The sequence below is a fragment of the Perognathus longimembris genome, chromosome 6, assembly GCF_023159225.1.
Source record: "Perognathus longimembris pacificus isolate PPM17 chromosome 6, ASM2315922v1, whole genome shotgun sequence".
Lineage (NCBI taxonomy): Eukaryota > Metazoa > Chordata > Mammalia > Rodentia > Heteromyidae > Perognathus > Perognathus longimembris.
In genome coordinates, this window is record NC_063166.1 from 43,952,973 (window position 1) to 43,967,692 (window position 14,720).

At 49.0% G+C, this 14,720-nt stretch overlaps 1 protein-coding gene across 1 annotated transcript in view; it reads left to right on the top strand.

Annotated features, from left to right (window-relative positions):
• Positions 1–696: 696 nt before the first annotated feature.
• Trim71 (tripartite motif containing 71) overlaps positions 697–14,720 on the top strand; it is a 73,555-nt gene continuing 59,531 nt past the window's right edge. The window contains exon 1 of the mRNA XM_048348624.1: positions 697–4,094. Within this exon, the coding sequence (XP_048204581.1) occupies positions 3,219–4,094 (876 nt within the window). The 5' untranslated portion in view covers positions 697–3,218. The remainder of the gene's footprint in view (positions 4,095–14,720) is intronic.

The following is a 14,720-nucleotide window of genomic DNA, read 5'->3' on the forward strand; positions in this document are numbered from 1 at the left end:
GGGCTTGAATTCTGGGCCTGGGCCCTGTCCCTGAGCTTCTTTTTTGCTTTTTGCTCTAGGTAAGCGCTCCACCACTTGAGCCACAGTGCCACCTCTGGCTTTTTTTTTTTTTTTTTTTTTTGAGTAGTTTATTGGAGTTTTGTAAAAGTCTCATGGAGTTTCCTTCCCAGGATAGCTTTGAACTGGGATCCTCAGAGCTCAGCCTCTCCAGTAGCTAGGATTATAAGCCTGAGCCATAGGAGCCTGGCAAAAGCTTTAGTTCTTCCTATAGCAGAGAGACTGTTTTGGTTTGACTGGGTGTGGAGTTACCCTTCTCACACATTTTCCTGGGTGATCACTGATTGTGTCTTTGCTGAGCAGGGAGGAGGAGGACACTTAGAATGACTCTTCCACAGCTGAGGACCTTCCCCAGGCTTGCAGGTTTTCCTGAGCCTGGGAAGATTTTCTCCTGTAGGAAGCACCTGGGACCCTTTAGAATTGGTCTTGCATCTTGTTTGGTCCAGTTATTTAAGGGCTCTTTCCAGGTTGATTTTCTCCTGGATTCTCTGAAGAGCAAAATTAGAGGAAGTATGTCTGCATCCATCCAGGCATGGTTTGCTAAATTGTCTTACTATTTCATTGAAGTATGATCAATAAAGTTAGATCTTGTACTGAATATAAAGTTGCATGTGTTAGGTTGGCAGGGAATTTGTGATCCTCCTGCCTCAGCTTTCAGTCAGGGGGCTGGGATTACAGGCGTGCCCTACTGTGCTTTGCTGCCTCTTTACAATGATCACAAGTGTGCATATCAGTGTATTTATTTCATTTCCTTACATGTTCCCTCAAACCTTCTCCTACTGAACAACTCTTCTTCAAGAAACATTTTCTATCTCCATGCCTTAGTTTTGCCCATTCTACAACTTCCCATATATTGCATCTTATAATACATGTATGAGGGTTTTTTTTCATCCAACATGATTCATTCTAGTAGTTATTAATACCAGTTTAAATAGAACCAAGATATCTCTAACAGCTGACGTGTGTCAAAATGAGAACATTTGTGCCCACTGGACTCCAGGCCAGATGCTCCCTAAATTCTGGTAAATTGTTCTTCCAACCCTGAGTCTTTCCAGGGCCTGAAAGTTCCTCACCCAGAACCGCCCAGACAGCCTCGGGCACCACCCAGATGGCCGCGGGGCCGTCATCAGGTCGCTTCCCCGAACAGCTGCCCCGCTCCCATTAAAACTCAACGGGGAACTGGCCCCTCCGCCAAGCAAAATTAAGATTCGTTTAATTCCACGCATCCAACTGCAAGACAACTGTGCGATGCTTTGCTTTGGTTACAGATTTGCAGAGTCCTTTAAAAAAAACGCAAAAAGAAAGATGGGGAAACCCGCTTATCTCAGGGACAGTGGAAATCGGGCCTAAGCGCATAGCCAAGGATTGAGAATGAAGTCTTTTCTTTTTTAAATAAACGGAAGAGTCGCTCTCAGCTCCTGGCCCAGAAGGTTTCAAAGGTCGTCACAAGGAGGCCCGGGGGCGTTCATCTCCCCAGCGGCCGGGAGCGGGGAGGGGGTTGCGGGGAGGGGAGGGCGCTCACAAAAGCGGGCCGTGTGGAGAGGGCTAATGTTTCCTGTTTGCCTGGAACCCCCCTCCTCGGCCTCCCCTCCCCCTGCCCCCTCCCCCTGCCCCCTCCCAGCACTCGGGCGGAAGTGAGTTTGCTCCTTTGGAGATTAAAAGGATTCCGAATTCCGATCGGTCCCAATAACCCGCGTTCTGAGAGGAGGAGGAGGAAGAGGAGGAGGAGAGGAGGTGAAAGAGGAAGAGGCGGCAAAGCAGAGAAAGACGGGGCACGCGTGCGTGCGCACACAGCCCGAATTGAGGGAGTTGTGCAAAAGCCCTAGGCGGCCAGGGCACCGCGAGAGCAAAGCTCCGTAGGCGCGGTGCGGCCAAGGCCACCCGCGTCCCGCTCGGCGACTCGATTCAGAAGGAAGATGACGCTGGCGGACGCCGGTGGCGTTGGCCACGCGGCTTCCGAACTCGCCGCGCGGGGCTCTAGCCGGTTCCATTGATTCCAGCGCGCCGGGGAGGAGGCTCCGTTCGCAAGGCTCGGGATCGGAGGGGGGACCAAGGCGAGGGCGAAATGGCCCGATGACAAAGGAAATGTGATCCCCTTCCCTGCCAAGGTTTCAGAGAAGACGGACGTGGAGAGGAGGAGGAGGGGCGCGGGGCGCGCGCGGAGCTCGGATAGCATTGCACGACGGCCCGCGCGGAGCGGGTACATCTAATATCTTCCTGCCGATGAATAATTCAGGGAGGCCCGCGGGGACCTGCGGCCCTGCGCTGCGGCGCGGCTAACCGGAGGGGAAGGAACGCACGAGAGAAGCCCAGGCCCAGGATCAGCGAGGCGGGGGGACACGAGGGCGCCGGGGCCGCGTGGGACGCGCGTGCGTGTTAGCGCTGGTTACCGCGGCCAGGCCAGGCCGGGCGGGCGCGCGGGAGACTCGAAGCGCGTGGGGCGCGCGTGCGTACTGCGCGCGTGCGGCGGCAGCCCGGGTCGCACGAGGTGCAGTTGCACTGGGGCCGACCGCCCTGAAGGGGAGGCTGCGCCTGGGTCCGCAACGCAAGGCCGGGAGCGCCGCACACCGGGCCACCCAGGAGCCCCGGGCTGCCGCGTCATGCGGCGGGGCGGCTGGCGTCGCGCGGCCAACACCAGCTTGGCGATTTGCTGCTCCCGCCTTTCCAAGATCGGAGCGCTTTTCCCCAAGAAGAGACTAAATCCGTGTAGCGAAAAGCCCTATAACACCAAATAATTCGTCGAACCAAATTTGTGTTATCGCCGGGCGGGCCTGGATTCCACCGCGGACTCGCAATTTGGGGACTACTCTAGGTCGGTGCCTAGCGAAGCACCAGCTGCCGCAGGGACTACACTGACCCCCCGGCTCCTGGTAGCCACGCGCGTGTCAGGGCTTGTTCCGGCGCTCCCGCTGGGGAAGGCACGCGGCGCCCACGTCCTCCGGGAGGAATCCCTCCGTGTCTCCTCTGGACAGTGGCATTTAATGCCCGCGGTGGTAGGGCTGGCAGGGTGCAGGGTGCACGCGGCGAAGCCGAGCGGAGCACGGCGCCCCAGGGTCGGCACCCGGCACGTTCGTCTAATCGATGCATTTTTCTAACTGAGCCCCCCCCCCCACTCCTCCTCTTCCTCTCGGGTCTCCTCCCTCTTCTGGGCCGGCTTGCAAATGGCTTCGTTCCCCGAGACCGATTTCCAGATCTGCCTGCTGTGCAAGGAGATGTGCGGCTCGCCGGCGCCTCTCTCCTCCAATTCCTCCGCGTCTTCCTCATCCTCGCAGACGTCCACGTCGTCCGGGGGCGGCGGCGGAGGCCCCGGGGCGGCGGCGCGCCGCCTACACGTCCTTCCCTGCCTGCACGCCTTCTGCCGCCCCTGCCTTGAGGCGCACCGGCTGCCAGCGGCCGGCGGCAGCGCCCCGGGAGAACCGCTCAAACTGCGCTGCCCCGTGTGCGACCAGAAGGTCGTCCTCGCCGAGGCGGCGGGCATGGACGCGCTGCCTTCGTCCGCCTTCCTACTCAGCAACCTGCTGGATGCCGTGGTCGCCACGGCCGACGAGCCGCCGCCCAAGAACGGGCGCGCCGGCGCCCCCGCGGTAGCGGGTGGCCACAGCAACCACCGGCACCACGGACACCACGCGCACACGCGCGCGGCCGCCTCCGCGCAGCCTCTCCCGCCCGCGCCACCGCCGCCTCCGCCCGCGCCTTCCCGCTCGACTCCCGGCGGCCCAGCTGCCTCCCCGTCCGCTCTGATGTTGCGCCGGCCCCACGGCTGCAGCTCTTGCGACGAGGGCAACGCGGCTTCGTCGCGCTGCCTCGACTGTCAGGAACACCTGTGCGACAACTGCGTCCGCGCGCACCAGCGCGTGCGCCTCACCAAGGACCACTACATCGAGCGCGGCCCGCCGGGGCCCGCGGCCGCCGCCGCCGCTGCCGCCGCCGCCGCCGCGCAGCAGCTCGGGCTCGGGCCACCCTTCTCCGGCTCGCCCTTCTCCATCCTCTCGGTGTTTCCCGAGCGCCTCGGCTTCTGCCAGCAACACGACGACGAGGTGAGTTGTCGGGCGGCTTCGGGGTGGGTGGGTGGGGGTACGTGTGTGTGCGGGTGGCCGCGCGCGGGGGAGGGGCCCCAGCCCAGTCTACTTTTATTTTTTTGCGTTATGTGGCAGTCGTTATTACCTAGTAAGTAGACCACGATCTAGCGACCTAGGAAGGGGTCGTAGACCTGGCTTTTCGAAGTATGCATGCCGTCCCCGAAGTATCCCCAACCGTGGGGTCCCCCACTTACCCATCTTGGCTTTATTTCTGCGTGGTCTGGTTGTGTTGTGGAAGGCGTGTGTTGTTTTTCTTGTGTGTATTTGTGAAATTGATTGTTACTTTGGAGTCCGGTGCGGGCGGGAAGGGGGAGCGCGCGTGGGTGACTGCTTTGCGGTGTAGATTTGTCGTCCACGTGCGCCCCAGCCAGGGGATGGGACAGATGCCTCTATCTTGGGAAGTTCGAGGCGTTCCTGTAGTGAGTCTATCTGTTCCGCAGGCAAGAAAAGAGAAAAAAAGGCTTGTGGCTCCCAGCTCCCACGTGCAACCACCGGTTGGCCTTGCGGGCCCACCGCAGTACTCCGACGTAGGTTCGGAAGTGCCCGGCCCATTTGAGAATTTTTTGCAGCCCCCGGCCTGCTCCCATCTCCGGTGGGAACTGGTTTCCCTACTTAGGAAGTGCCCCCGACCCCGCTCACCCACAGGCTCTGCCTGCCACGGAAAAGTTCCGGGGCAGAAGCTCGTGCCAGAATCTGACGGTACCACCACCGCTGGGCTTGATTTCATTTTATGGATGTTGAACCAACTCCCCTTATTTCGGTATTTATCGACCAGCACGCCCTGTTTTGTTAGAATACGCAGGCAGAGAACGGAGGGATTTTTGAAAGCAGATTGTGCTGAATGGGGGTGGGTGACTTTATCCGCCTTAAACCTGTGAGTTGTGGTGTGACTGCCACAAGCTTTTGGATGAAGAGCAGAAATTGGCACAGGCTTTACAAATCTGCGGGAGTTGGAGGGAGCCGGTTAGTGCCCGACACTGCTGAAGTCTGCAATCCACGGCAACCTCATCCACTCCTGTTATTTGGAGGGGAAGGCAGAGCTAATGCCCTGGTAGTGTTAAGCCGACTTCCCCAGTTGGTAAAAAAAAAAAAAAAATGCAGTTCTAATGTACTGTGAACACCTTATATTTTCAAGGTCTCCAGGTATGAAGCCGTAAGCACCTCACTTAGTTTTCAGCCTTTGGATTGGCGTACTTTCCCCACATTCGTGGGTGAATGTTCCCCTTACACTCTTTCAGAAAATCCCTGGAGCTGAAAGATGGAGCCCAGTCAGCTCCCTTGCCCTTTAGGTTGAAATGGAGGTGGGGGGAGGGGAGTGTGTGGGGAGAGCTCCCGGAACTGCCTGCTGGGAGGGGCACTGAGTTTAAGTGTCACTTATTCCTGGTTAAAGATCCACTTATTTGGGCTAAAATTGGTGTTCGGAGTTGCTGGACTTGAGAAAGGTTTACTCACTTCTGGATGATAAAATGTGGTGGGGGGCTGGAAGAGGGAAGGTGGGAGAAAGATAAGGGAGGAGATAACAAGTTTGACAAGAAATGTACTCACTACCTTTTGTATGTAACTGCAACCTCTTTGTACATCACCTAGTCAATAAAAATTATAAGTAAATAGATGTTAAAACCAATCCATCCGTTTTGGAAGCTCTCCTCACCCTGTGAGTTACCCAGATGCCCTTAAAAGTCACTTTTTAACCTGGGCAGGGATGGGTTGTAGGTGTTTTTAATATGAAAACATTAAGATATTGCTATTAAAGTAAATGCCTCTCATGAACATAAAATTGGTTCAGTGTTGAGCAAGGTTCCTTTTAGCTTTTCATTCAAATAAGAATGTTTGGAAATGGTTATGTCTTTATTCGTTTTTTGCATTTGGAAGACTGGAGGAACAGTCGGGGTTTAAAGATGATAAACTCGTCCTTGGAATAGATGACTCAGATGTTAGGAAAAAACCTCATAGGTACTGTGGTTCCCACAGGCTATATAAAATCCTTCCCTTTCCTTTGATGGAAGTGTTGTTAGCTGTTACCCAACATTGTCCTTTTAAAAGCCCTCATCTCTGGTAGGGAAGGAGCACCTAGATACTTTGGAGGATGTCTGGGGTCCTTCACTCTAGGTACACTCTAGCTTTACAGATATGTTCCTTTACCAAGCTACTTCCGGGTCGTTGAAGGTGCCAGCTGATGTGGGAAGGAGGCCCAAATGGCTGTCATTGCCTGGAGTAGGCGGCCTCCTGGGGGGGAATACTTTCCTTACACAGCACCTTCCAGATGACTTGATAGGTCTGTGAGGTGTCTTGTTTAAAACACCACAGTTGCTTGGAGCCCTGGGATTTGCAAGGAAATTATGTGATTTGCTTGCTGCCACTTTGTCTTCCTCATATTTGGTTCATTGGGGCATAATTTGGGGATTTCAGTAGTTCTCTGTCTCCAGGGTCAGAAATTCACCCAGAATTTCTCGGCTGTGTTGCTCCTTCTGAGTTGACCCAAACCTGAAGCTTGTGCTCAGTTCCAAGCTTGTGCTCAGTTCATGGGAAAGGCTCCCACAGCTTAGCGTTTTGTGTGAGACTGACTTGAAATGCCCCTCACCTCCCCTTTTTGGCTATATGGGGGTGGAAGCAACACTGGGAACAAATCAGTCTATATGCTCACTGACTGGGTCATGTAAACGGCAAAAAGTCTAGCAGAGTTTGAACTTGTCCAGGTCCATTGGCAGTAGAGGTGGCTGTGGGTGTCTGCTAGGACTTTGTTGCCATCTTGAGTCAAGGGAAACATAGCTGGCTCCACAAATGGTGGCCCCCGAATGCAGGTCTGAGGGTGAGATTTTGCAGAGTCTCATGGTCTTCAAAAAATAGGTGAAGGTGCGGATATATGTATATTCAGTCTGCAATTAGGCTTTAAAATGCTTACTAGAAAGTTCTACAATTCCACTCAAATTGACCCTAGTCCTTTATCCCCAGAAAGTATAATTACCTTGAAACTACTTTGAGCAAGATAGTTCACTGCCTAAGGTAATTGATGATTGTATCTTTTTTTTTGCCAGTTCTGGGCCTTGGACTCAGGGCCTGAGCACTGTCCCTGGCTTCTTTTTGCTCAAGGCTAGCACTCTGCCACTTGAGCCACAGCGCCACTTCTGGCTTTTTCTATATATGTGGTACTGAGGAATCGAACCCAGGGCTTCATGTATACAAGGCAAGCACTCTTGCCACTAGGCCATATTCCCAGCCCATGGTTGTATCTTTTTCTCCTCCATCCATCCCTAAAACTGATTGGTGGAATTTATAGTAATTTGAATTTCTGTAAAGATGAAGTTTCAACTGGAGCCCAGTTGATTCATCTATAAGTTTCATCTTTGTTTTATTTGTCTTTGTAAATGCAGGGTAAGAAAAGGAATAGAATTGGATATTCTGCAGTCTTTGGTGTATGCATCTCATCTATTGGCTGGGAAACCATATTTTAATACCTTTAACAATGTAGGTTCTGCTTTGAATCTAGTTGAACAAGTATGATGTCTTGAATTAAAATGTTTGCTGGGGGCTAGTGGGCCTGTAATCCTAGCTACTCAGGAGGTTGAGATCTGTGGATCATGGTTCAAAGCCAGCTTCGGTAGGTAAATTAGACACTTATCTCCAATTAACCACCAGAAAACCAGAAGTGGAGTTGTGGCTCTTAGGGACAGCACCCCGACCCTGAGTTTAAACCCATGACCAACTGCTCAAAAAATGATTGATAAGAAGCTATTGGAAGGCATGGTAAGCTTGAGCTAAGTACTTCCATTAAAGTGCAGAGAAATGGGTTTTGTCAACTTGAAGTCCTGGGAGTGGGCCCTGGCTAGTTTGGCCAACCTAGGCTGCTTCTGAGGCTGTCTCAGCATAAACTGTTATCATGACTATTTGAAGTTGTCTCCTAAAAGGACAAAACTGGACTGGTTTTAAGATGCAGACTTTATGTATGAGATCTTAGTGCTCGGAGTATGTTCTTTGGAGAATAGTGAACACATTTTGAGGAAGAAAATAAGACACTTCGGATTTCCAGGTTTCCTTCAAAGTTATTCTATGTTCTTTATCAGTAACATGCTTTCGGAATTAAAACAGTTTAACCCCGGCCTAGGCACTGTCCCTGAGCTTTTTCCGCTCAGCACTCTACCATTTGATTTGATCCACAGCTCTACTTCCAATTTCCTGGTGGTTAATCAAGTCTCCTAGACTTTCCTGCCTAGGCTGGTTTGAACCATGATCCTCAGATCTCAGCTTCCTGAGTAGCTAGGATTATGCTTGAGCCACCACCATTGCTCTGGCCCTCAGTTTCTTTTTGCTCAAGACTAGCTCTCTACCACTTTGAGCTACTTCTTCTGGCTTTCTTTGGTGATTAGAGATAAGATTCTGACAGACTTTCTGCTCTAGTTGGTTCCAAATAGTATCCTCAGATCTCTGCCTCGTGAATAATCTCAAATCTCTGCCTCCTGAGTAGCTAGAATTATAGGCATGAACCTCCACTGCCCCCAGTTCTGGTGTAAAACTTGAAGCAAAGTTTTCTTAGCTTTTTGTCTTTTCATTTTAAAAAAGAACCCCTTTAACTGCATAGTAATGGAGCTTGATCTTGTGGAAGCTGTGCGGAAGTGAAATGGCTGAAATGTTTTCACTACTGAAGTGGTTTGTCAGGGTAGAAAATGTTTACGGTTTTCACTTTTTGGTATAGCGTTGAAATTGTTAACCTCCTTTGCTGAAAATCACATGGTTTGCTAAATCTTTTCCCATCCAATTATTCATATAGCCCAACCATTTATTTTAACTATTCATTCTTAGCAAATAAAGTACCATTTTTAGTGACTTTCTTCACGCTGTGCAAAAAGTTGAGATGAATCTCCCCTGCAGGCAGTTTCATTATTCTCCCCTTCTCTCATCCTCACATTAGAACAAGAGAGCTAAAGGCCTGGCTCAGTAAGGCTGTTGCTGTGAACTAGAGCAAGAAAAATTCTGATAAAGAATTACAGTAGCCTAAGGGGAACCTGGTACTATTCATTTTAGCTTGCTTGGTAATTTAATTGCTTTTCTTGTTGGCCTTTTCTTGGTTGTGTCTTGCTGGAAGACGCTTGGTCCATCTTGCCTCTTCAGCTGATGTAACCGACCTTCTTATTCAAAACTAATTTATCCCTCTCCTGTCTATTATGCAGGTACTGACTGGCACTCAGGGCCTCTCTGGCTCAGCCCTTTCAACTCACAGCTTTGTTTTACCACTTGAGCCATGCCTCCACCTCCAGCTTTTTGCTGGTTACTTGAAGCCTCAGATTTGTTGGCCAGGGCTGGATTTGAACCCAGATCCTGAAATCTCAGCCTTTTTTGTTTTATTTATTTGTTTATTCATTCATTCATTCATTCATTTATTTATTTTTTGGGGGGGGGCCAGTCCTGGGGCTTGGACTCAGGGCCTGAGCACTGTCCCTGGCTTCTTCTTGCTCAAGGCTAGCACTCTGCCACTTGAGCCACAGCACCACTTCTGGCCATTTTCTGTATATGTGGTGCTGGGGAATCGAACCCAGGGCCTCATGTATACGAGGCAGGCACTCTTGCCACTAGGCCATATCCCCAGCCTATTTATTTATTTTTAAAATAGAGATTAAGTTACTACATATGTTTCACAATACACATTTTAACACAGTGATGAAAAATCTAATCTACAAAGTTTATGAACTCTATGAACTTTAGCAGTAAAAACCATTTCTCCCAGATCAGGTGATATGTACATTACTTTTGTTTAGTATCATTTGTCTCTTCTTTGTCTTTCATTCCCTATCTCCTTGAGTTACTTAGTTCACTTTCATCAATGTCCAGTGTAGCTGATGGGCTCCTTTGCTGTATTTTTTTCACCCACTTTCCACTCATTCTGTGCCCTCCCCCCAGCTTTCCTAAGATGTGCAGGTGTATACTCCATATATGAGGTAAGGAATATAGAGTCATCTAAAAATAAGACAATTTCAGAAAAGGTCTTTTGTTTCCTTAACTTTGGGGTTCTTTTCAGTCTGTAAATTATTTTATGTACTTGTTGAAGAGGTGCTTGGGTCTTATTATTTGGTGCTTTTTTCCCAACACTGTCCTCTTGGTTTCACTGTACATTGGTATCTTGAGTCCTGTTTACTTTGTTAGATCTTGCTTTTTTTTTTTTTTCCTTTTGTTTGTCTTGGTCAGTCCAGGGGCTTGAGCTCAGATCCTTGGCTTTTTTGCTGAAGGCCCATTCATCTGTAGTGGGGCATCTGGGTTGTTTCCATATCTTGGCTATTGTGAACAGTGTAGCAGTGAACATGGAGGGAACATGGTGGGAGGTTGCCCACGGTAGATGCCTTAGGAGTAGTGTGAAATCTCAGCCTTTTACATAGGTAAGATTACAGGCATGAGCCACCAGAGCCTTGATTAGTGCTGTTTTTTTCGAAAATGACATTAAGCCACATTCTAGAGTCATCCTTTTTTATTTTCTCTAGCACCCTCCCCCCCCTTTTTTTTACACTGGTTGGTTTGGGAGGGTGTGGGTCTGTGCCCACTTCTCTGTCTGTGCTCACTTCTTGCCTGGTTATGCACCGGGATTGAGATCTGCTTATTTTGTGTAGTTAGAATGATGGCAGATGCAACACCTGTGCTCAGCTATTGATTGAGAAAGAAGTTCGTGTTTATGTCTGGGATGGCCTCCAACTGAGATATTCCTGATTTCTTTCTCCTAAGTAGGTAGGATTATGGGAGTGAGTCACAGGTACCACAGCCTTTTTTTTTTTTTTTTTAAACGGTCTCACTATGGGGTCTCCCTAGATTTAAAACCTGTATTACAGTCAAAAAGTGGTTAATCCTTGCTGGAATGTATTTCAGAGTGATAGAATAAATTGAGCAATGGTGGCTTATGCCTTTATAATTCCTAGCTACTCAGGAAGCTGAGATCTGGAGGGTCTAGATTTGAGGCTAACCCAGATAGAAAAGTTCACTAGATTCCTTGCTCTTCAAAAATAATGAGCAGTGAGCAAAAATTAAATGTTATGTCACCAGCCTTGCAAGCTGGAGGGCCTGAGTTCAAATAGTACTAACAAAAAGAGTTTTTTTTAAATTTAATTTATTAATTCAAAGGGTTTAAAATGCTTTTCTTGTTATTATAAGGGTGATATACAGAGGTGTTACAGTTACATAATTCAGGAAAGCGTACTTTTTGTTTTGTTTTGTTTTTTTGCCAGCCCTCGGGCTTGAACTCAGGGCCTGAGCACTGTCCCCGGCTTCTTTTTGCTCAAGGCTAGCACTCTACCACTTGAGCCACAGTGCCACTTCTGGCTTTTTCTATTCATGTGGTGCTGAGGAATTGAACCCAGGGCTTCATTTATAGGAGGCTAGTACTTTACCAGTAGGCCATATTCCCAGCCCAGTAGTTTTGTTGTAGTTTTTGCTGCCCAGGCTGGCTTCAAACTACAATCCTCAGATCTCTGTTTCCTGAGTAGCTAGGATTGATACAAGTGTGAGCTATTGGTATCCAACAGAAGTACCTCCCTCTCTTCCTCCCCTCCTGGGGCTTGAACTACTGTCCCTGAGGTATTTTTTTAGTTGGTAGTGGGGCTTGAGCTCTGGGCCTGGGCTCTGTTCCTGAGCACTTCAGCTCAAGGCTAGTGCTCTAACCACTTGAACCACAGCACCACTTCTGTCCTTTTCTGTTTTTATGTGGTACTGAGGAATTGAACCCAGGGCTTTGTGCATGCTAGGTAAGCACTCTTACCACTAAGCCACATTCCCAGCCCAAAAGTACATTTTTTTTTTGGACAGTGTCGGCCCTTTTCTTACTCTCCCAGTTTTTCCCTCCCATCCCTACCCACAAGTTGTACAGTTCATTTTCAACATAGTATCTACTGAGTACCACTGCTGCATTTGTTCACCCTTTGTCCTTCCATTTCTGTGTCTCCCAGTTACCCTGTCAAAGACAAATGAACAAACAAGACAAAAAAAAAAAACAAAGAAAAAACCCTCTTGTTTGAAAGGAGTGCTTTTGATTATTTTTTCCTCTAAGGCTGGTGGCAGGGTGTTTTGTTCTATGTTAATAACATATAGATGGAGTTTGAAGAGAGGTCATGTCCTCATGGCTCTGACCAGGTGAATTCTGGGGGCTCTGGCTCAGACTCCAGCATATGAGTACCTGAGAAGTCCCTGGGAATAGAAGCCTAACATCTGTCACCAGTTACATCCTTCCGCCACTTAGGAAAGATTGCCTAGTCTTTTTGAAATTTCTAGCATAAATATTTGGGAAATTCAAAAGTAAGTACTTAAGCTCAGTGCCGCACCCCAGTAAAGGCAACTATTTGGGAGGCTTCCCAGGTTAGACTGGCCTGGGAGAGGTGAAACTTTGTCTCAAACCACACTATACTCCTTTTGCTGCTAAACATTGGTCTGCTACTACTTAAACACAGATTTTGTTGCCTTTCCTTGCCCTGGTGCTAGGGGTGGAACTCCAGGCCTTCTCTACTTCTGTGCTTCTTAGTTCTCTCCCACTGGGCTGGAGACCCCCAGCTGAGGCACAGGTGTTTTTTTGTTTTTGTGCGGGTTCTCAACTAGCTAGTGCTCCCTCTACCACTTTGAGCCACAGTGCCAATTTGAGTTTTTCTGGTGGTTAGAACTAAGAGTCTCATGGACTTTCCTGCCTGGGCTAGCTTGAACTGTGATCATCTCAGGTTCTTTTTTTTTTTTTTTTTTGGCCAGTCCTGGGCCTTGGACTCAGGGCCTGAGCACTGTCCCTGGCTTCTTCCCGCTCAAGGCTAGCACTCTGCCACTTGAGCCACAGCACCGCTTCTGGCCGTTTTCTGTATATGTGGTGCTGGGGAATCGAACCTAGGGCCTCGTGTATCCGAGGCAGGCACTCTTGCCACTAGGCTATATCCCCAGCCCAATCTCAGGTTCTTGAGTACTGTTTCAGGTGCCTGGCTTATTTGCTTATTTTTAAGTAGTTGTACAAAGGAATTTCAAGTCCACAATTAGTGCATCTCAGTGTTACCCCTTCCAGAGCTTGTCTTTTTGAGACTTTTGAGCTGGCTTCCTGCAGGTATTGCTGGTGGGAACCATGATGATTGTCTGCAATATAATATTTCTTATTAAAGCTGCGCTTTATAATTTTCCTTCATTTGAATACTCTGACCTGATGGGTCATAGTTTGGATTCTGGTCTGCTACAGGTTCTCATCTTCAGGATGAGGCTATTCAGGGTTGGAAGGATTGGAGCTGACACACATGAGCCAAGGCATACAACTAAAGTGATTGTAAATACTCGTTATAGCAGATGTCTCCACCCCCAAAGTGGGGAGGGGGCAAGCGTTTAATTTGGGAGTGTTAACTGTGGATGGGTTATGCTTTTTACCTAATCATGACCATCTGATTGGAGAAAGCTGTGCAGTGATTTCTGCAAGTAATGTGGATGCAAGATGAGCCACCTGTAAATCTATAAGCCTTGCCTTGCTCCCAGTTAGAAAACTGGAACTCACTTTTTAACTTTTTCTTCCCAAGGGTACTGGAGCTTGAACTCTGGGGCTTATGGTCTTGTTTGGCTTTTTCCTGTACCCGCCATTACCATCTTTGCTGTTGTTTTCTAGTGCCAAGATTGAAACAGTAAGGCCCTCTTTCCTTCATGGTCTTAACTTTTGACTTTTGATCATTTTAGGGCTTGAGGGCTTCCCAAGCATTGGGGAAATTGGAGTGGAAGAGCCTACTTTAGTTTATTTTTTAGGTGAAATGCCATTGGTGTTGTAGGGCCGAGGACTGAATCCATGGTCTTGCTTATGCTAAGCAGGCAAGCACTGTACCACTGTATTACACACACCCCAGCATTCTGTTTATGGTTTTTAAAAAATTTGGGCGGCTGGGAATATATATGGCCTAGTGGCAAGAGTGCTTGCCTCATATACATGAAGCCCTGGGTTCAATTCCCCAGCACCACATATATAGAAAATGGCCAGAAGTGGTGCTATGGCTCAAGTGGTAGAATGCTAACCTTGCGCAAAAAGAAGCCAGGGACAGTGCTTAGACCCTGAGTCCAAGCTCCAGGACTTATTTTCATTTATTATTGGTCACTTGTGGGGACTGAACTCAGACCTGTATGCTATCACTAAGCTCTTTTTCACTTGAGCCACAGCTCCGCTTCATGCTTGCTAGGGCAGGCACTCTACCACTAAGCCACATTTCCAGTCCTTGCCTTAAATTTTTTTTTCCCCATCCCTGGAGCTTGCTTCAGGGCCTGAGCACTATCCCTGGCTTCTTTTTGCTCAAGGCTAGCACTCTGCCACTTGAGCCACAGTGCCACTTCTGGCTGTTTTCTATATATGTGGTGCTGGGGAATCGAACCCAGAGCTTCATGTGTAGGAGGCAAATACTCTTGCCACTAGGCCATATTCCCAGCCCACCGCTTGCCTTAATTTTTATCTTGGGTATTTCCTCATCATCTTGTTTTCCTCCCTTCCCAAAGGTCTTGCACTTTACTGCTGAGACATATCCAGCTGTTCTTTTTTTTTTTGCCAGTCCTGGGGCTTGGACTCAGGGCCTGAGCACTGTCCCTGGCTTCTTTTTGCTCAAGGCTAGCACTCTGCCACTT